Here is a 22,023-nt window from a genome sequence, read left to right as displayed (position 1 = left end):
TCACAAGTTCAAAGTCAGCCTCAGCCAAAGCAAGGTGCTAAGCAACTCAGTGAGACCCTGTCTCTAAGTAACATACAGAACAGGGCTGGGGATGTGGTTCTGTGATTGTCAAGTGCCCCAGTTCAATCCCCAGTAACCTGACCCGAGGAAAGTAAAAAGAAAAAAGAAAAAAAAAAAAAAAAGTCTCAGCACGTTGATCAGCTGATCATAAGTAACAGACAACTAGAATGAGAAATGTGGCCATTTACCTTGCACTGTTTCCTGATGGGTTGAATGACAGGGATTTCCTGTCTAGCAATCCACCTAAGTACAATCTAAGAATTTACCATTAAGAAAACAGTGATCTGCTAAATTTAAAAAAAAAAAAAAAAAAAAAAAAAAGGTGCAGGAAGGAGTCTGTCTGGTAAGCTCGTAAGTGCAGCACTGTTTGGGAAATCCTTATACTCCTTAAATCCAAGTTAGCCTAATCACATTTATCTTTATTTCAGTCTATTCATAAAGTATACTATATAGTTATTGATTCACCAACTAGAGGAAAAAAGAGAAATTCTCAAAGAAGAAATGTGCATTGATAACCCAAAAGAGAATCTCCAGAACAAAATTTCTAAAACTACAAACAGGTTGTCTGCTTTGGGGAATTATGAAAGTATTTAAAGAATATGTATATAAAAAGGGATATATCTTTTTAAAGATTTAACCTGTCTCTTCTTTTACAAAATGAACTGAATTTAAAACCATCAAGAAACTAATCAGGCTCAGAAAACATTTTCTAAAGAAAATTTCCACTGGTGTTTTCCCAACTTTCTAATTATTAGTTTATGTAACTTTTTCACATGGATCTGTGCTAGAACCTGTATACGCTAGATAATTAATGAATACAAAGGAGGACCCCCCCACTCTCACCTTTTACTCATATATGAGGGCATTTGAATGGAAGAATCTGGAAAACTCCAAAGATCATGCCTACGTACCTATCCTGTAGTGTTGTTTTTTGGTACTGGGGATTGAACCCAGGGATGCTTAACCACTGAGCCACATCCCCAGCACTTTTTACTTTTTACTTATCCCTAAGTTGCTGAGGATGGCCTCAAACTTGTGATCCTCCTGCCTCAGCTGCTGACATTACAGGCATGCGCCACCAGGTCCAGCCTCCCTCTCTCAAGACAGGCTATGGCTATGCTGCCCAGGTTGTGTGAGTTCAAGTGACTCTGCCCAGTAGCTGGGACTATGGGGGTGCCACTGCACCTGGCTCTTCAGTGCTGTTTCCCAGTGTTGTAGTCACACCATTGAAGGAAACCTTTTGCGTTCTCTTGTGTCAGAAATTTTGGGGAGAAAGTTGGCAATAAGCCATTTACCTTTTGACACACTATAAGAACCACATGGTTTTTGCTTTAATTTGATAAAACAGTTAATAAAACAGGCTTTTTAAAATGGAAAGTGTCAGTTTTGTTCTTTCCCCTCAAATTCCAAGATGACCTCTTATTTATATAGGTTGGGTGTTTTAGTAGGGTTTTTTTGGCTACTGCAACCAAAAGATCCGATGAGAACAATTAGAGCAGGAATTTCTTTGGTGCTCGGGGCTTCAGAAGTCTTAGCCTACAGATGGCCAACTCCATTGCTCTGGACCAGAGGTGAGGCAGAACACCAGGATGTAAGGGTACAGAGGAGGAAGGGAACTCAAAGCATGGGACCAAAAAGCACAGACTGCTCCGTTCAACAGGGACAATATATACACCCCAAAAACATGCTCCCAGTGACCTACCTTCTCTGCCACACCCTACCTGACTATGATTACCACCGAGTTAATCCATTCAACTGGGTTAATGCACTGAATAAGTTGAGGTTCATAACCTAATCATTTTACCTCTAAACTTTCTTGCACTGTCTAACACATGAGATTTTGGGGGACACCTCATATCTAAACCACAGCACTGGAATATTCATCTACTGAGAATAATTCTATAGAATCACATTTCTTTAGTCTATTTTTAAGGTAATGGTCATATGATTAGTTGCCATTTAAATATAATTTATCCTGCCATGATAAATTAAACATCATTATTGTTTATCTCTGGATGGAAAATAAAGGAACATTTTTAAAAAGCCACATATAAATTACTAAAGTTAATCATGACTAGTGCATAGGTTTCCTCTATGATGCATATGATGGCATTCACATACTTAAGATTATTCTGGTTCTACAATGCCAAGTTTAAGAGGCAGTTTAATATCTAGCTAGAAAAATGTCATGCTTATCTCTTGTTCAGATACATATAGAACAACAACAAAAGCAGTGAAAAAAAAAAAAGACAGGAAGATACATTCGCTGCAGATGTAACTGGGCAGCATGGCACAGCAGATGCACATGTGAGGACCAGGAGCCACAGTACCAACTCCACATGTTACTACCTACATGATCATGAACATCCTTCTTAACTTGTTTCTGAATATATAAAGGGAAAATAGTAGCACTTGCCCCATAAAACTTGTTGTAAAGATTAAAAGAATTAATCCCTATATAGCACTTAGAATAGTGACAGGCTCTATCAAATGTTCAAGTAATGGTAGCAACCTTATTATTATATCCTCGTTTTACTAATATTAGTCTCGTAGACTATCAATGAATAGAACGATCAATTTTTTTAATTGCTTCAATCTTTATAAATTTCTAAAGAAATATGCACCTTCTGTGATAAATTAAATTAAATCAACAAAATTCACTGGTCTATTTTAAAGCATTCTGCAGACACATTATGATTTGCCCTGTGTTAAGATTTGTTTTATATAGCTTTGAAAGCATTATAAAGGTGAATAAATATAAAAATACTTTTATGTACCATTATCTTAAAAGTTTGCAGGAACAAATCAGTCTACTTTTAGACTGGAGCCTGTGATACATTAGCAAAAAATTTGGAGGGACTCTGAGGTTTTTGCAAGGCTAATATATCTCAGAAACTCCTGCTAGAACCATATGAGAGGGAGAGGAGAGCAGAATGAGGAGTGTGTGACTTGGAGTCAGAAAGCTAGGTCCCCACTGTGGTGAGGAACAAATAGCTGCTACAATATGAAGCAATGGATTCTGAGTCTGATAATATGAATGCTCAGGGAATGTTAGCACTTGTCATTTCTAAAAGGATGATTGCTTTTACTATCATTATTTGATAGGGAAGCCTGCCGCCTGTCCAGCCTAGATCCATGACATAAATGTTATGTACTGGTTTTATAAGAAGCAAGTTTATGATCTCATGGGGAGAAATGTGTTATGACTATCAAGAGAAATCAACTTTTCAAAGTTATCTATGATGAGTGTAACTGAATCAGGGTGATTCAAGGATATTTTACGACTTATATTTCTCCTCTAACATGGATATATTAGAATAGTTTTGAAAACAAATCTATTCAACTTAACATCAAGAAAGAGACATTTGTACTAGTTGATAATTTGCTTTTAAAAATAGCACACTGTGGTACCAAATTAATAATGATGGCATGAGGGTGGTGGTGATGGTGATAATGATAAACATTATGACACACCTGAAATGGTTCTAGTTTGTTTCACTTGTATAATCACATTTAAATTTCAAAACAATTCAATAATTAGATACTACTATTGTTGGCATCTTACCTGAAAGATAAAATTGAAGCACAAAGAGGTTGAGTAACTTACCAGTTACAAAGCTAGAAGGTGGTGGGAACAGTACACAGCAAAAATCTTAAAAATGAAGGCCAAGATACATAGTTCTATAGACCATCGTAACAGAAAATAGAGGAAATGAAGGTAACCAAACCTACTTGTTAAAAATCTGCTGCTGAAGGAAAGTACAAAAGGAGGTAGGATACAAGACAAAGATGATTACAGGGAGGTATTTTGATTCTTAATGGAGCAAGACGTGAACATGTTCATTGGCCAAGTCAAAGGCACCCACTAGGAAAGTAAACAATTTACCTGGCAGGATCTTCTTGGGAGGCATGAAATAAGGGTTCAAAGCAGAAGAATAACTATCCTTTTCTTGGGACAGGAAAGGAGGAAAACAATGAATGTGGGGGAAGGGAAATGATGCCTAATTACAAGCAAAATGGCAGAAGAGAAGGTGCTCAGGACCTAAAATTTCTACTCTAAGCACACAACACAAAGGGGAGTACCTGAGGGGAAAGGCAAGTGGACCTAGTGATTCTAGAATAGGAATATTTAGGATATCAAAGGGCATGGAAGGACTGATTGCCTAGGAGCACTGAGGATTCACCTACCCTGAGAAATTACTTATCTGTAGTAGCATTAATCCACAGAGGTGTGCCATTGTTTTGTTATAAATAGTTTCTTGTATCACCCTAATTGTTCTACTTAAGATAGCACTTTACAGCACAGGTACTGAAGTGGTGAGGTGGGAACAGAGAATTAATCAAATACCAGCTTAGGAAAGTGGATATGCAAAAAGGGCAGAGGTTAGAGCACTCCTGACAAAACAGCCTAAGAGACAGACCACAGGGTTCAGGCTGGTTTGGGCAAGAAGTGAAGCCAGGAGAGAGCCGATAACAGCATCTACATCAAACCTAAGATGAGTGACAGTAGGAAGAACAGCAGCACTCAGGGAGCAATAAATATGGCGGTCATGGAAGGAAAGGGGTGACAGTTACAAAGCAAAATTTTGGGCAACTGCAAAGATGGATCACAGCATGGCCTTAGACAACAGAAAAGGACAAGGGAACAGACCCATGTGACAGATGAAACATGGCACCAAGGAAAGAAAAAACCCTAAGGTGGGGGACTGGTCCATCTGTTGTGCTAGCCACCACCACTCCTGATCCATGGAGGCACCAATAGCAATCCCAAGGTGACTTCTTTAAGTTACCTGTAGAAAGTATGATGCTCCACACACACTTTCCATAGCCTTTTTGCTGCCCGATGGTTTGGCAGTTTGAACCCAATGGTGCTCTCAAACTGCTCCAGCTGGAAAAAATCCATAAAATAGATTAGCATATCTTCTTAAGCACTGACTAGAAGTTACTGATAAACAGGGATTCAGTTGTTTCTGTAGGAATTCTTTAAATATAGATTGATAGATCGATCTATCTATATCTATCATATATATCTAACATAATCATAAAAAATTAATTTTTCATAGACTGCAATTCTATTTTCTATGAAAAGCAAGTACTAACTACTCACATAAACCACTATTCTTCACTGTTCACTAAAATGTATTTTATCACCTATTTACTCCTCCACCAACTGATTCAAAAGGGAAAAAATGAGTTCCCATTATGTGTCAGGCATATATTACTTTTTCTTTCCTGTGCAAGACATGGTGGTTGAATCTTTTTAGCTAGAGGAACATGCATATATAAATTTATCAAGAACCCATGACCGTTTTAGAAAAATAAAGAAGAGTTCTTATCCTCATGACTTTAGTGGAAAATAATTTATTTAGCTCTTTTTAATAAAAGGAAACACTAACAACTGATTATATATAACAAGGGTACAGGACATTACTTACCTCTGCTGGCCTAACTTTAATGTAGAAGTTACTGCGCTTATAAGAAATTTTCAGGATCTTCGGCCAAGCAAAACGATTGATTCTCAGTCTATCTTTATAAATGAGGAGCCCATTAGCACACACGCCTAGCTTGATATCCACACCTTCTGAGTCCTGTCAACCACAATCATGGGACCACAATTAGAACTACAAAAGTTATACAGATCAGAGGGCTGACTAGCCCCCCTCAAACCATGAGCAGGAATGCCAACAGGTTTGTACATAAAATGCTAGTGCAGGTAGTAATGGCAACAGATAGCATATATATTTTAAATATTTTCATCTTTAAGATGTGGGTTTGCTTTGCCAAAGAAATATGACAACATTAACTACAGAACACAGTATTCTTCAAAAGGCATAATCCAGACATTCTCAAGTTCTGTGAAGAGTTAACAGGAAAGAACAGAAACACAACTGGCTTTAGATATTTTCAAGATGCAGATGATAAAGTAGGTTCCCTGGAGACAATTCCAGCCCTCAGGGCAGTCTGTTGGCTTCCCTAAGTATGCTCAGCCATTTGACTTTAGGCAACTTTATGATGCTAGCCAATAGCTGTTAAAATTATGACTACATTTGGCAAAACACCAATCCCTCACAGAAACTTCTCTAGCCTGAGAACATTCAAATTAAAATTGAAATCTCTGACTTCTTTCAAGCAATTTTTCAATAACAAAGTGCTGGCATCCAGTCCTCATTTAGCACTCCTTTGACCAATGTATTTCAGAGGACTGCAGACTCTTGAACTTATTTTCTTTCCCCAGAGCTTTAATTTGAAAATACATGACAATGTAAAATAATCTCAAGTCTGAAAGATTTTTTAAAACAAATAAACTTACAGACATAGTGAAAAACTGTCTCCTCAAATTTCAAGTAGTGCTGAAGATCTGATGTGTACAATATTCAAAATTCACACATCACTGTTCATCTTGAAGGGGATCTCATTCAAGATATCTAAAACTAGCATGTACTATTCAGAGGTATTCACATTTTCAGAAATCATTAACAAGTTGGAACAAATTCTCACAAAAAAAAAGCTGGGACAATTATATTTAGTCTACATTCCAATTCATGAAAAGCATAACATTTTGACTCTAATTACTAAGAATCAAAAACAATTTATATTAGAAAATATTTTAAAATAAAAAGTATAGTACTAGGCAAGTGATGAAATTTCTTTCTCTGCTGTGACTTTTGAACAACTGATATATAAGCACACAAAGTTATATGAGACCAACCGGAGCAGACTGCAAAAGAAAAAAGGAATCCAATCTATATGATGCTTTTCTTGGTACTTACCCCGGCATCCACAACTCTCTCTAGGAATAAAGCATAAAAAGCTGGGGTGAATCAGGCCCAGGTGCCCAAGCTACTTGGCTCCAGACCCAAAGCGTATATTTGCCAAAAACTTCACTGCCCATGGCCAAAGGCAGAAAGGCGAGAGATGGCTCAAGACAGCATGTTCTCACCACAACCGGGAGCAACCCTCTTTTGAAACACTGAACAAAGCCATCTCTGGTCTGGAGCAATCTTCGGACAGGACAAGGAAGCTATTTTATCTGACTTAAAAATAAACACACCCGTATTCAAGTAAATTGGTTGATTTTTAGTTGCTCTACTTATTGTTTTAGAATGATCAGTAAGTACTTGTGTGAATAGAAATTACAGAAAAAGGGAATAAAATGAAAAGAAAAAAAATATGTCTTAATCCTCCATGTCTGAGTTATACCACTCAGCAACAGAGTCAAAAAAAAAAAAAAAAAAAAATGACTGAATAAAAAGGAGCAGCCTCCCTGGCTTGCTCACTGCCCCTCGAGGAAACTTCTCCATAAGGATATACCAAGACGATTCCATGCCCAGCAGATTCATGATATGAGTGGTTGCACAAGAACAGGGAAGTCTGGGATTTAATAACCAGATTTCTTCCCTGTGTGGTCACCTCAGGCTGGCTGTGTTGCTCTCATTAGGGCTCCTCTAAAGGCAGCCTTCTCCAGACACATCAGTCCTTCTGGATTCTGGCAACTACTCTCTTCCCTGTCCCCTGTGGACCAGGGAGCTTAAGAAGGTTGCTGTTGGCTTGGGATTATACTTCAGTGATACAGTGCTTGCCTAGTATATGAATGGCCCTGGGGTCACTCTCTAGCACCACAAATAAAAATAAACAAATAAAAGAGGGTTGCTGTTATAATCCCTTATTATAAAAGTACTCTTGTGGTTTCCATTTCCCTTTGTCAAGAATCCTCCTAGTAAACAATCTTCAACTTCTCCTATCTTGAGTATGCCATTAAGAACTCTTCAAATAAAAAAAGAAACAAAATCTGATCTCAATGCAGCAAGAAATACTTTAGAAAAGTACAAAACTTTAAACTACATGAAAAGTTCCTTTAAACTGTCATAGATATTCTTTTCCATGAATCACAAATCATGCTCATCAAATATTATCAAATAAGTCTAACAGATGATGAAGAGAATGAATAAATGGTACAAATGGTACTCCCAATTTTTTTTAAAGAATTCTGCTCACAAGAATTCTGCTCACAACTACATAGTAAAAACTGCCAACATACTTGCAATGGAGTCTGCAACTTTGTACTTTTCTAAGACACAACACTGAAAAACAAGAATCTAAAACCTTGCAGCATTGCCATCTACAATTCAACTTCTAACTAATGACCCAGAGAGTAAAAAGAGATGTAAGAATTATAGATAGCAGGGGTTGTAGCTCAGTGGTAGAGTGCTTGCCTCACATGCACAAAGCCACATTCAATCCTCAGCACCAGGAAAAAAAAAAAAAATTAAATATGACAAGAGTAACAGGTTTAAAAAGAGAAGTGTCAGGGAGATGGGGTATCTATCTGGACCCAAACATATTCTCTCCTCCCTCCCTTTTTATTTCTTGGCTAACCTCCAGCCTGTCCTCACCATATAGAAAATGAGCTGAAAAATACTCAAGGGCTAGAAGGATTAATTTCAACTCCTAGTAGAGGTTTTTGGTGTGTTTGACAATTCTCACCACTCCATGATCATCTAAGCTGCAATCAAGATGTAGGTGATGTCTGTTACCCAACTCTTCCCAAACTAACTCCACCTTATCCTATCACATGTCTCCATTATCCCATTCTTTTTCTGCCTCTGAAATGAGACTGAAGTTGTTTCATCACCTGGAGCCTAGATCAGCCTATTTTAGTTTCACACAGGGAAAATTCCAAATCTAGGAAGTTTCCTTGCTTTTGCCCTTTCGTACTTGCTAAAAATTGCACACTCCTTCTAAACAGAAGAGAGAGGAAGCTGCAATAGTACAGAGCCTGGCCTAGCAAAAGTTGGGCCTCAGAATTAACCACAGTAGGTCTGGGATTGTAGTTCAGTGGTAGAGCACTTGCCCAACATGTGTGAGACACTGGGTTCAGCACCACATAAAAATAAATGAAGATACCTTGTCCGTGTACAACTTTAAAAAAATATTTTAAAAAAAATTGGCCAGGGTAAGAGGAAAAGGGAGGAAAGACTGACAATGTGAGTCTTATGACAAGTACCAATGAAAGAGTACTAATGAAGGACAACGAAAAGAAGAAAGCATGAGAGAATAAAAGATGCCTCCCACAACCATGAACCTCAATTAATCACGGAAGAAATATTACAAAGATCCTGAAGTGAAGGCTAAAGGTTTTTTTCCAAAGCAAACTAGACTATTCTAATACTGGAGTCTTTTCAAATTTTCAATTAATAAACTGCACTGAAGCTACTCCCCAACGCATTTACCTTGGCATGATGTAGGTCAACCCCATACATGGAAAGCCTCTTTGCATTTTCTAAAAACTGAGAATCAGCTTGTGCTGGAGATAAGCCCCTGGGAATCAAAAGAAACAGCATTATCTTATTGGCAGATGAAAAATATATTCATTCAAAATGGGGGAAGGGGTATGGGGTCTTGGAGTGTCTGGGTTAGAGGCAGTAATGCAGCTAAATTTGCAGAGACATGGGAAACAGGTAAGGAGACTCCTCTCTGGAGCTCTAGTATTTCCTCTTAAGATCTTCCAATCTTAATCAACTCTGGAAGAAGGCACATGTCCATCTTTATCCTTTTTTATCTTAAAATGATGATTTTTATTATTTCCATTAGGGAAAAAAGCTCTAGGAATAACAGGTACAATGTAAATTAACTGAGAATAAAATATAGGGATTTCATTTTTCTGAAAGAGACTATTTCTTATTTCTTAGTTTAATTGTGCTAGGCTTGATCAAAAGACAGACCAGAATAACTTGTATTTGATTTTATACCTGTGATAAATAACACATATAATATTCTGTCCATACTAATATTATTTTCATTCCAAATTTCTTTCCATTCCATTCTATGTCCCCACCTAAACAAGTTTTGAGCTCCTGGCAGACAAGACTAGATCCCATGAGCCTTCATAATACCCATGGCATTTTAGCACCTGACATTTCAAATTTGAATTATAGAATAAATGTCTGTTGAATAGAATGTAAATAAAGTTAACAAGAAAATATTGAGTCAAATGTTCCATTTATCATTTTTTGAAGCAGTCAATTAATGTGTCCCATTTAAAATTTCTGATTCTCTGAAAGTTTCTTTCAAATCATTTTAGTCACTACTTTAAAACTAGTTTTACAACATAAAACAATTTATAATTTTGTAGCTAAAGTTATAAAAACTAGTGTAAAATATCCATTTCCTTTTCACATAGATACAATCTTACTCTAAATGTACATGCTATTAATTTAAGTAATCCTTACTTAAACTAAAGGGGTAACTTCTGTTATCTTGGAATCAGACACTTCAGTTACTATTCCTACACCCATCACCACCCACACTTCTTAATCAAACTCCAAGGCCTCATTATTCCCCAGGCTTTCTAATAAAATATAGTAATAAAAATAATTGAAAGACAGAAGAAATGTAAATGCCAACAATCTGTGGGTATATTTGCTTTCCATACATGTGCTAAGGGATGAGACTGGGGACAGAGACAAGAAAATGTCACATGGAAAAGTACATTTTTCTAAAAAAAATGAAGGCATTTAGTTTCATGCACATAACTCTCATATAGTCCTAAAAACAATGAAAGAGTATCTCAAGGGTTGCAGATCATCTTGATCAGTCTGGGTGAAGCTCCTAAAGGAAAAACTGGCTAATCTCAGAAACCGTACTCAAATAATCAGCAAGGGTTACAAAAACAAATTATAAATCTACCACGGCTATTCTCTCTCCAGCAAGGAGATCAACAGACCTGTGAGTTTTATGCAGCTCTGCCACCTTCTCTTCCAGCTCCTTAGTCTGTGTGGGGGCAAACTGGAAGTCACTGAGGTCAATACTGCCATGCTCTTCTGGGTCATAGTCTCCAAGTTCAGCCTGCAGTGTGTAGGAGCCCAGAAGGGCATGAGTCACAAAGGAGCAGGGCAGACGGCCAGAGGCAATGTCTTTTCGGAGCTGAAGGCACAAGAAGTATCTGTGAAGAAGAGCAAAGGGTCAGGGGAGAATAACTAGTTAACACTGAAGCACTCATGACTCCTTAAATTCTAATATTTCTTTGAAAATAAACATATACTACATACATTATATTCATCATATTCACAGCAAAAATAGTCTTTTCTGATTAAAAAGTCTCACCTTAGTCTTTGGTCTCCTCAACTTATGACTTATTTATAGAAACTAAGTCCAGAAGGCTAATTAAGAGAAGGAAATTCTGAACTGCTATTCTGGTAATACTTAAGTCTATGATTACTATTACGATAAAGAGTGTTGTGGCTAAAGTTAAAAATTCAAAGACTTCAACTGTCTCTGTGGATTTAAAACTGTAATAAAAAGGAGCACACTTATTAAAAGTTGTAAAGATTAATGAAATTCCCAAAAAAGAAACACTGCACTCTCATATTTGCAAGAAAAGACAATTTCACCCACTCTTGATCATCTCTACCCTTTTCATATTAATATTTCATATTCTTTTTTCCTGAGATGTCTTTAGTATCAATTATAATTAAATCTAGTTTGAGGCTCTTGACACTCACTTATCTAAAGAGGCAGCTAGCCCCTTTTAGTAGAAAGCGTGCAAACTTGTTAAGTCAGATAGCTGACTTCTTGTGACCCTGAGCTAATATGCTGCTTGTAAAAATGGGACAAACTCTACCTTCCTTTGAAGGTGATGGTAAAAATGAAATACTACAAATAAAATACCTGGCATGGTGCCTAAATCAATAACTAGTAGTTATAATAGTAAGAGCAATTCTCAATGCTTCAAATGGCTTACTACACAGTTATAAAAGAATTTTTGCTTTCCACTAAATCAACATGCAAAAACATGTGATACATATTCTATGGGGATTTTTCTTCTTTTCAGTCCTGTTATCAATTCCTTTTGGTGAGATCATAAAACCAGATTTTCTCCTCTCAAATTTCATCACTTGCTAGGGTCACCACTGACCCCTCTGAAATAGATGGCAGTCCCTCATTCTTGAAGATTATTTTTTTTAAGAGACTGTCATTCCTGCTGGTGAGAGACTACCCTCTTTCTGTGGTCATTTTTGCCTGACCTAGGTTTTAGAGCCCGATTCTTTTCCCATACTCTACCTGATAGGTTCAGAGGAGTGGTGGCCTCTGAGTCAGGTCTCTGTTCATGAGCCAGAGACCACATTCCACCACAGTTCCAGTTCAGTTAGACCTGAATCACCACCCAGATCTACCCCTGGGCAAGGCATATCTCGTCACTGTGGTCCCACAGTTAGCAAATCAAGTGCTCGATAAGTTCCCGAAAATAAAAGTCATCTCACTAGTACTGCAGTCTGAGTATTTTTATTCATTGTAGAAGCTCTCTTTTTAAGGATGATTATGTTTCCTTGACCTGCAGAACAACATGAACACAACTGCACCTACTTTAGAAAATGAAATTTTAAACTATGGTACTAGGTTTCCCTCCAGTTCTTAACCAGTAATATATAAAGCTAGTTCTCCACATTTTGTGGCACTTTGAGATCTTAACACAAAGATTTCATCCTGCTGCTTCTTTTCATGTTATTGTCACTACTTTTCACACTGGTCCTTTCCTCTGTTTTCAAAGTCTTAAGTCCTAAAAACTTCAAACAAAAATCATCAAGAAGCCCCTGAATTTTCTAGCTATATTTCCTTTACATCACATGAAAAAGCATTCTTTGGACATTATTCTGAGTAGTGTTCTTCACCTCTTCAAAAGACTACTCTACCTTCTAAATATTCATTTATATCATGGTAACTAATCACACTTAGGCAGCAGGTGGCTGGTCTCATGCTGCACCTGAGGCCTTGAGTTAGCATACAAGATTCTATCATTCCTCACACCAGAGAGAAGAATGTTCAAGCCTAATTTATATGGAAACCCAAAGCACTTAAAGACGCAACGAAATTCCAACCACCAAAGGATTATCATTTCCAAACAAATTACTGCAAGGACTGTAGAGTGCACGTATAGAGAGGGCATTGGGTCCCAAAGTCCCTTTGCATGCATTCTTCAAAGGCAACTCTGGACCCTACACACGCCAACCTGTCGGGGTTAATGCTTTAAGCAGACTGCTCTGCAATTACAAAAGCTAATTTGATCAGAGCTAAATTAATAGTAATTAGTTTAGTATATAGTACATTCCTATTCATCAAGTAAAAAATGAAAATAGGGCCTGTCATTTTTCTAATACAGGCAAGAAACCTCTGCCATTCCTACCTCACATGGATATTACACATTTTTAACCACCTACACAACCCGATGTACAACAACAACAACTGGACCAGCAAAGAATATCAAAGGCACAGGACCCATATATAGGCAGTCTTTCAGTTAGACCCTCTTGTTTTCTAAACAGTACAAATGCTACACAATTTTATTTAGCCACGTGAAAAACCTTTTAAAAATATGTAAGAATAAGAATCATCCCTTTATACTATTCTTTTTTGTGGTTGTTTTGGGTTTTTTTTTTTTTTTTGGTACTGGAGGTTGAACCCAGGGCACTTAACCACTGAGCCACATCCCCAGCCCTCTTTTACTTTTTATTTTGAGAAAGGGTCTCAGTAAGTTGCTGAGGCTGGCTTTGAACTTGTAATCCTCCTGCCTCTGCCTCCTGAGTCACTGGGATTACAGGCATGCACCACTGCACCAGGTCTCTTATACTATTCTTAACAAAGCTAAGAAACCTTCATTTATTACCAGTCTAGCAGGACCAAGATGTCATGGCACTTGCTGATTCACTGTCCTTAGATACCACTCTCAGGATTAGTAAATGCTCTCTTGCTCCTGAACAATTCTTTTTTTTTTTTTTTTTTTTTTTTTTGTGGTGCTGGGGATCGAACCCAGGGCCTTGTGCTTGCAAGGCCAGCACGCTACCAACTGAGCTATCACGCTACCGACTGACCTATCTCCCCAGTCCTGAACAATTCTTTACTTGCAATTTAAGCATATGTTCTTACAGCCCACATAATCTCCAAGGGGATAGAAAGAAAATGGCTATTGACTTTACATAGTAAAGTCTACCCTGTTAGTTTTATGGGGTTTTATCTGTGGCAGGGAAGTAGGGGAGGTAGCAGAACCAAAAAAATTACAAGTTCAATTGAGTTTTTAAAATAATTTCATTCATTTACCCTTATGTCATATTTGTAATAAGAGACTAGTACACAGGCATACAAGGCGTATGTAATAAAAACCACTTCAGTGGTAATACTGAACATCAGTGTCTTTGTAAAAGCATAATATCGAATTTGTTATGCTAACTGAAGACCTCAGGGGCACAGCGGAGACCAGCCATTTTCCTAACTTGGGAACTGGCTGTCTAAATGTGATTAAAGTCTTCACCACAGTGTGAATTAACATTTAGAAGGTGCCTTAGCTTTTGAGGAGGCCAAGAAAACTATTTAGAGTGTTTATTTCCTCTGAGAGTATGTGGGACTATAAGAACATACATTTAAATTGCAAACAAAGTTGCCAGAAGTATCATTTAAAATATTTTATTACTCATATATACAGAAGATAAAGTGAAATGAACAAAATTTTTGCAACTGGCAATGTTTCAAAACTATCTGGGAAATGACTCATTTCCAAGAAGATTTCTAAAACTCAACTTACTCAAACATTTCTTTGATGTTCAATCCTGAAATTACTACCATACTTCCACAGGGTACAGAAATAAATGAGAGCTCTAAGATTCATTTTAATATGCAAACATAAAATACCTGGTGATATCTTCAGTCAGCTGAGAAGGATCAGGAGGATAAAATTTCACATTAAAAGTAAACAGCCAAGGAAGATCTGCAATTATTAAATATCATGGTTATTTACCCAAACAAGAGGTCTACTATTTAAGATGATATAGTACAGACTCATTTCACTACAATCAGTTTGTAGAATTTATTAGAATATCATTTATAAAACAAAAATGAAAAAGAGAAATCAATTACATAAATAAAGCACTATTAAGTTCACTTTCTCATAAATGTTTATTGGCATGTCAACAAATGTTATGTATGGTGATCTATAACATAAAATATTTAATATAACCTCCACGTAACAGTTGAGATGAGATTTGTTTTAAACAGAGGATCTTCAGTTGCTAATACTCTCCACCCACAAAAGGGGAGGGGGGCTCTACATTGTTGGGGAAAAAGGAATAAAAGTAATCACAACAGCTATTCAGGAAACGATTAAAGATTTAAAGGAAGTGTTCAAAGAGATCCCAAGAAACGGAAAGTATGGTAAAATGGTGAAATACTTTTAAGACAAAATATTTCCCAGACTTTATAGAGTAAGTGTGAGTATACACTTTTATATAACACACACTGTTCTACAGTGTGCCATAAAGAATAAGTATGTCGCCAGGCTCAACGGTGCATGCCTATAATCCCAGCCACTTGGGAGGCTCAGACAGGAGGATGGCAACTTTGAGGCTAGGCTCAGTAGCTTAGCAAGACCCTCAGGAACTCAGTGAGACACTGTCTCAAAATAAAAAATACAAAGGACTACAGATGTAGTTCAGTGGTAAAGTGCCCCTGGGTTCCATCACCAGTACCAAAAGGCGGGGGCAGGGAAGAATGCATGTGTCAAACAACCATGTCATGAAACCCATTAAAAGAAAAATATTGCTGTTTATACATTGATATTAATTAATATTTTGCTATATCATGTTTTGGTTTGTTTAGGAGAAAAAAAGGAGGAGAGGGAGAAGGCAAATATTATTTTCCTAAAATGACCCAAATCAATTCCACTAGCTTGAATGTAGAGTTCAGCTCAAAGATCCCAGCATTTTTTCAACAAAAACAGGAAAATTTTCTATGTGTGTACAATTTATTTGAGGGTCTCACAGGATCTTTAATTTATAGACTTGAAAATTTCTTGATCCCACCCTCTTGTTCAATGTTGTCTATTGTTCTTGTCATCATTAGTACACTAGTTCTCACTCAAAAGTCAACAGGTCTCTACTGAATGGCTACTATGTATAAACAAGTACTTCTGTTAGATTTTGGCTCACTACATCACTGTGCCACTAATAAAATCAAACCTGCTGAACTCCAAAAACATATTTCAGTTCTGCTTTACACATTTAAAACATGGTAAATGGATATAAGGATCATAAATATGAAGAAACATGATGTTTCACTGCCTGTAGCACTGTGTCAAACACAGTACACACAGTATGCATATGCACTTCCCTGAGGTGACTGCATAATCAAGCAAAGTCATCACTGGATTATCTTTTCTTAATAGTCCCTTGTTCATTTGTTTTCTGGGTTATTAACACTAGCATGTGCTTGCCTGGATATGACTACAGGCATGTTTCTACTAAATTCATATTTTAGGATATACTTCCAAAACCCATGAATGCTTATTTTAATTGAAAAAATGTATATATTTATGATGTACAATGTTTGAAATGTATATACATTGTAAAATGGCCATATCAATTCAATTAACATATATATTACCTCACATAATCATATTTTATGAAAAGAAAACATAAAATTTATTATTGGCAATTTTCAAGTTAAATTTTAATTCAATTACATATTACTCTGGTTTTACCTAGCTATACAAAAATAGTCCAGCTAATTACAGATTGTTTTAGTCACCTGTAAGCCTTACATACATAAGCTTATTTGTATACAGTTAAAAAAATAAAGGTTTTTAAGGTAAATTTTAAGTGGGAATCAGTAAGTTTGTTGATTGTCAAAAGTAACCCAAAGATTAATATTTATCTTTGCTAACAGCCTGTTAACTGGAAAGGAACAATAAAATCATTGTAGAGACTGGTCTAACGGAACAAATTAAAAGAAGAGTTCTTTCACCCATCTTAACACAGGTAGAAAGAGGTCAATACAACAGCTAAAACTTCACTTCCTAAGTCCACTTTCATGATGGAGACAATACATGACACCATTTAAAGATCTGGCTCCAACAGTCAAAAACAGTCAAATTCTGTTTGCTACTGTTATCCTTCTTGCCAAACTACAAGGGCAAAAGTCTTCAAATAACTAAAAAAAACTCCACAAAAAAATCAAAACATAGGAATATGATTCATAATCATTACAGTCTTACTTCCTAAAAATTTTCCAAAGACTTTCTTTGGAAAGTTTCTTTCAAGAATTTTGAAACTTTCTGAAAGTTTTCTTTCAAAAGATTACCAACAGGTAATATCTATGACTCTGAAATAAGTGGCGCACACATAATCAAACAAAAGCCAAAAATAAAAGCTTAGGCATCAACTCAACAGAACATCAATCATGCTTCAAAGGTTGCCCTTATTCTATGTCTGGGTCACCAGACAGGTTTGGTTTCAGAAAAAGTAGAAGAACCAAGCATCCATATCTTCTGAACTCTGCACTTTACAGAGCATGAAGTAATTGCTGTACAGTTTCTTCCATGATGTCAGCATAATGTATCTACTTATTCCTCCCCTCCTTTCCATCATGAAACAAACACAAACGGATAAAACACCAAGATAATACATTAAAAAGAGAGAGACAGAGGGAGGGAGGAAATGAATGCTAAAACGCCAGGAATGGTAGTCAAAAGATAGGGTAACTAACCATACCAATTTGCCTAGGACTGTTCCAGCTTTAGCACCAGAAGTCCCACAACCTAGGGCACACCTTGTTTCTGTGTGAGTCAGGAAGGTAGATTAATCTAGCCAGACATTTTTAATGAAAAAAAAATGAATATAAATATATCTATCTGTAAAAGGAGACAAAAAGGGAAAAATAAGGTCTATATTCATATTTTAAAAGAATATAGAAGGAAAGAAATGATAGGAAGACTAACAAAAGAGGAGCGAGACAGAAAACAAATGTGGATGTAGAAGGTAGATGGAAAGGACAAGAAGGGAAGCCTAGATTTGTTCCTGGGTTTTGACATTAGAAATAATACATGAGAAGAGTGTATAATCAATAGTGAGGGCACTTTGCAGGACAGTCTTCAAGGCAATGGCTTCTCCTGGACAGCACTGGGGCCTACAGTCTGAGAAGGGCTGTGAACATTACCACCCTTCACATTTTGTTCTCCAGTCTGAACATTTCGGCTGCTGGTGGCTCCTTGCCTTCTCTGCTCAGTCATTCACAGAGCCTGAAGTAAACTAAGTATTCAAATCCCCTATCAGAGATTTCTCTGTGGTGCTAACATTTTTGGGCACAGCTCTCACAGGCAAGGCAATTTGCAGAGCACAACCTGGAGGGGCTAGGACTGGTTAGAGTGGGGCACTGGAAGTCAGTGAGAATGAAAGGGGCAGTCGGAAGAAAGGAACAAGCAGCCTAACCCAAAACCCAGACTGCAAGAGCACTTACGTGTTCTTGCCTTGGGATATGGAGCAGAAGGAGCGAGAGGCAATGATTCAGAGAACTCAGATTGTCCTAATTGCCTTTTGCCCATGAAGTCGTCACTCCAATGCACCTATGAACGTGTACCTGTACACCTCTGGGGCTTCAGCTATGCTTATCATTAAACAATACACTTCCAAAATGTAATGGACAAGGTAACAGCAACGGGTCTATCTAGAGTAACCTTCCCAAAGTGAAGTTTGCAGAAAAAGAGACTCTCATTCCTTCCCAGAAATAGAGGGTGAGATGTTGCCTCCTACTGGTAGACACTGAAAAGGAATGTGTAAGAACGTGCATCTGTAGCCTCCTGAAACGTAGGAGTCCTTAAGCCAAGGACAAAATAAAGTCACAATTCTACAAATACGTTGTTTGCACTATTGCTTTCTGAGATGGTATAAATGCAAAATAGAACTCAACATTCTATACTGTCTTATTATTCCAGTCTAAATGGAAATTAAAGATTGGAAAGAGACAGAGGGAAAAATTAACTTAATAACTTCAAAGTATGATTATTTAAATACTCACTTCGCAGTTGTCGCTTTATTTCTTTTGCAGGATCTAGCCAGTTCTGCAGAAGGGAGGGAAAAAGGTTAATTATGCATAAGAAATTTCCCAGAAATCAGAACAGTAGAATTTACAATTCACAACTCAAGTACAAATACATTTTAATAAAATTTAATTCAAAGTAGGTTTCACCTATTAGCACTCCCCTGATTTGATTTGCTGATTGGGTTTTAAGTGAGTGAGTATGTTCGAAATAAAAACTTTAAATATTTTTAAAGTGAATTTCAGGAGTCTCACACTCTTGGATCTGAAAACATTTATTCAAATAATGAGAAATAATATATCAACATGTAAACTTTACAGAACTACCAACAAATAGCCCCTATGGAATGAGAGTTCTTCATAGTTGATTCTTACTCATGAAAGATAAAATGTGAACAGGAAACCAGAGGTTGAAACTGTATTCCCCAAACAAACACAATCACCTCAGCTTCGAAAGCCAGGTCCTACCTTAGCCTCTTCTCCCCTGCAACTATACTATGCTAAGATGAGGTACTGTCAGATTGGAAACAGTATTTTCCTTCCTGGCCTTACTATAACATCCTTCCTTCTTTTAAACTTCATTCCATGCTGGAAATCATAATCTTAAGAAACTCCCTTTTACTTGCCCCTTACTTTTGTTCTTTGAGAAAGTCAACAGAAAAGGACATGAAACCACTACAATACCATAAAGTAAGAAAGACCAAATTTGAACCAAACCTCCTGAGGACACTGAATATTTCAAAGTTGCAAGCAAAAGACCCCCCCACAAAAAATTTTTAAAGATATATCTTATTTATGTCTCTCACTCTATTCTCAAGTCATTAGTGAAGTTCACTTACCTTACTAATATACGAAGTACATTTTCTTAGATATTCAAATAATTCACTTAATAAGTCTGATTCATGTAACATCTGTGCTTAAACAACTTTATTCAGATACACAAAGCAAACAAAATGCTTATTATTACTTAGGAAATAAGAAACTACTGTCTTAACAATATATTGAAATGGTACAACAGAACATGACCTTTCACTGTTAAAAACAATAACAGTAGTATGCTTTGAAAGCAGAGCTGCGTGAACCCCCTCCGATTTACTACACTGTTCCTGGCCTGCACTCCAGGCAGCGAGGACCCAAGGTGTGCGGGGCTCTGCTCTAACACTGGTGATATTCAAACCTCTCAATAAAGAGCCATCAGAGCACGGCGTAGTTTCATATATTGGTGTCCCAGCTGCATGGACCACTGATATGAAGGGCCAGTGGGACCTTCTAATAGTACCTCTAGTGCCATGTTAGGGAGTAGCTCTAATTCTCCCCGGAGAAAAGAGCCTGGCACTCAGCTTCCGTGCCCTGCAGCTGCTGTCCCACACAACAGCTGGTTCACAAATGGCCAGCTATGATGAGTGCCCAAAACTGAGAAAGACATATCATTCAGCTTCTAGCCCAGACTGGAGTGCATCCAAGGGAGAGGTGTAGGAGGGTCAGTTGTGTGGCACTTCTATCCAAGGAAGCAACAACCACACCAAGAAAAACCGAAGCAGAGACGACTGGTGACAAATTAAAAAGAAAAAAGAAATCTCTCAGACCATTAACACAGAAGAAGGAGAGTAGAAGGGAAACTGCTGTTTTCGAAGACAGACCCTCCCATATCTCCCGTCTCATTGAATGTGAGTTAATATAGAGATGTGTGTGACGTAGAACAACAAAAGACTTCTCTGTCCCACAGAAGATGGCAAAGAGAATACAGTATTCTGGAACTCCAAGGACTAACCCTGTGTCTTAGTCATCTGACACCTACTCTCACCTAAGCACCAACACCTTGTACAAATACCTGACAGTTTCTGCAGAGCGCAATGGAAGTCAGTAGAGCCCTAGAGAGCAAGGAACATGAGTGACATGTCCACTAGCCAAATTTAGACTTCATCCTCAGACAACTTCCCATAAGACTAATAGCCAGTATATATTAAAGGCTGGAGGGGTTTCTTTTCCTATTTTAACTCCTAGTCAAAATGTAGGGTAAGCCACATTCACCTGATGTGACCAAGCACAGCAGAAATGACTCCTTCCATTAACCTCCCGGACTTGCCTTTTCTAACTACATTAGCTTCCATGCTACAAGCCCCATTCCTGCCAAGGAGTACAGAGGTCTTCCCTCTCTCCAGTACTACATCTTTGCAAAAGCTGAGCCAGACCACCTCCTGGGTACTAGGTACTCTCCAGGGTGCTTGGCAATTTTAGGCAACCAGTAAGTACTAAATAAATACCTGTTGACTGTTACCTGGACATTGTTGCCTCCCTTCCTCTCATGCTGTGGTCATCTTACATGATCAAACTTACATTATTTTATTAATGTATTTTTATTTGAATTGTTATCTCTAAGTACTTAGATCATGGCTCACAAATGGTCAGCTATGATGAGTGCCCAAAAATGAGAAAAACGTTTCATTCAGCTTCTATCCCAACTGGACTGCATCCAAGAGAGAGGTGTATAATCTTCTGCCTAGCATCATAAATTTACAAGTAAAACTAAAATTTTAACATTATACAAAAATACAAGTTTGTTATCTGGATTATCAATTGCAAAAAAAAAAATAGACAAAGTTTTTTTCAGAAATAAAAATAAAAATTTATTTCCCAATAAAGGCTGGGTGAGGAAGCTGGGTGGACCAAGTAGCAGACACAAAGAGATAATGACATCAGAGAATAAGATAAATGATAGGGAGCCATGCAAGCTTATATACACACACCCCATTCACCCCATAACACATCACAGTGCATCATCACTGTGCTTTCAATTTAAAGATATGACTATTACAGCCATGAATAGAGACCCTGGACTCAGAAAGACATGAAGTCAAATTCTGTCCTTTTGGGGGTAGGTACTAGGGATTGAACCCAGGGGCGCTTTACCACTGAGTCTACCCTTTACCATTCACAGTCTGTTTTGAGACAGGGTCTTGCTAAGTTGCTTAGGACCTTGTTAAGTTGCTGAGGCTGGCATCAAACTTTGAACCTTCTGCCTTAGCCTCCTGAGTCACTGGAATTATAGTCATGCACCACCATGTCCAACCAAATTCTGGCTTTCTATAGACTGTGGCTTGGGCACAT

At 37.5% G+C, this 22,023-nt stretch overlaps 1 protein-coding gene across 15 annotated transcripts in view; it reads right to left on the bottom strand.

Moving 5' to 3' along the window:
• Positions 1-22,023, bottom strand: part of EPB41L2 (erythrocyte membrane protein band 4.1 like 2) — a 193,489-nt gene that overhangs the window by 50,868 nt on the left and 120,598 nt on the right. For all 15 annotated transcript variants that reach the window (XM_079148171.1, XM_079148164.1, XM_079148176.1 and 12 more), the window contains 6 exons: positions 18,895-18,937; positions 14,740-14,815; positions 10,784-11,002; positions 9,291-9,378; positions 5,496-5,648; positions 4,851-4,948 (listed from right to left, as the gene is read on the bottom strand). In XM_079148171.1, coding sequence (XP_079004297.1) covers positions 4,851-4,948; positions 5,496-5,648; positions 9,291-9,378; positions 10,784-11,002; positions 14,740-14,815; positions 18,895-18,937 — 677 coding nt within the window. The remainder of the gene's footprint in view (positions 1-4,850; positions 4,949-5,495; positions 5,649-9,290; positions 9,379-10,783; positions 11,003-14,739; positions 14,816-18,894; positions 18,938-22,023) is intronic.

Source organism: Sciurus vulgaris, assembly GCF_902686455.1.
Source record: "Sciurus vulgaris genome assembly, chromosome: 7".
Taxonomy (NCBI): domain Eukaryota; kingdom Metazoa; phylum Chordata; class Mammalia; order Rodentia; family Sciuridae; genus Sciurus; species Sciurus vulgaris.
The sequence above is the reverse complement of the archived record's forward strand: the minus strand, read 5'-3'. Positions and strand labels throughout refer to the sequence as shown.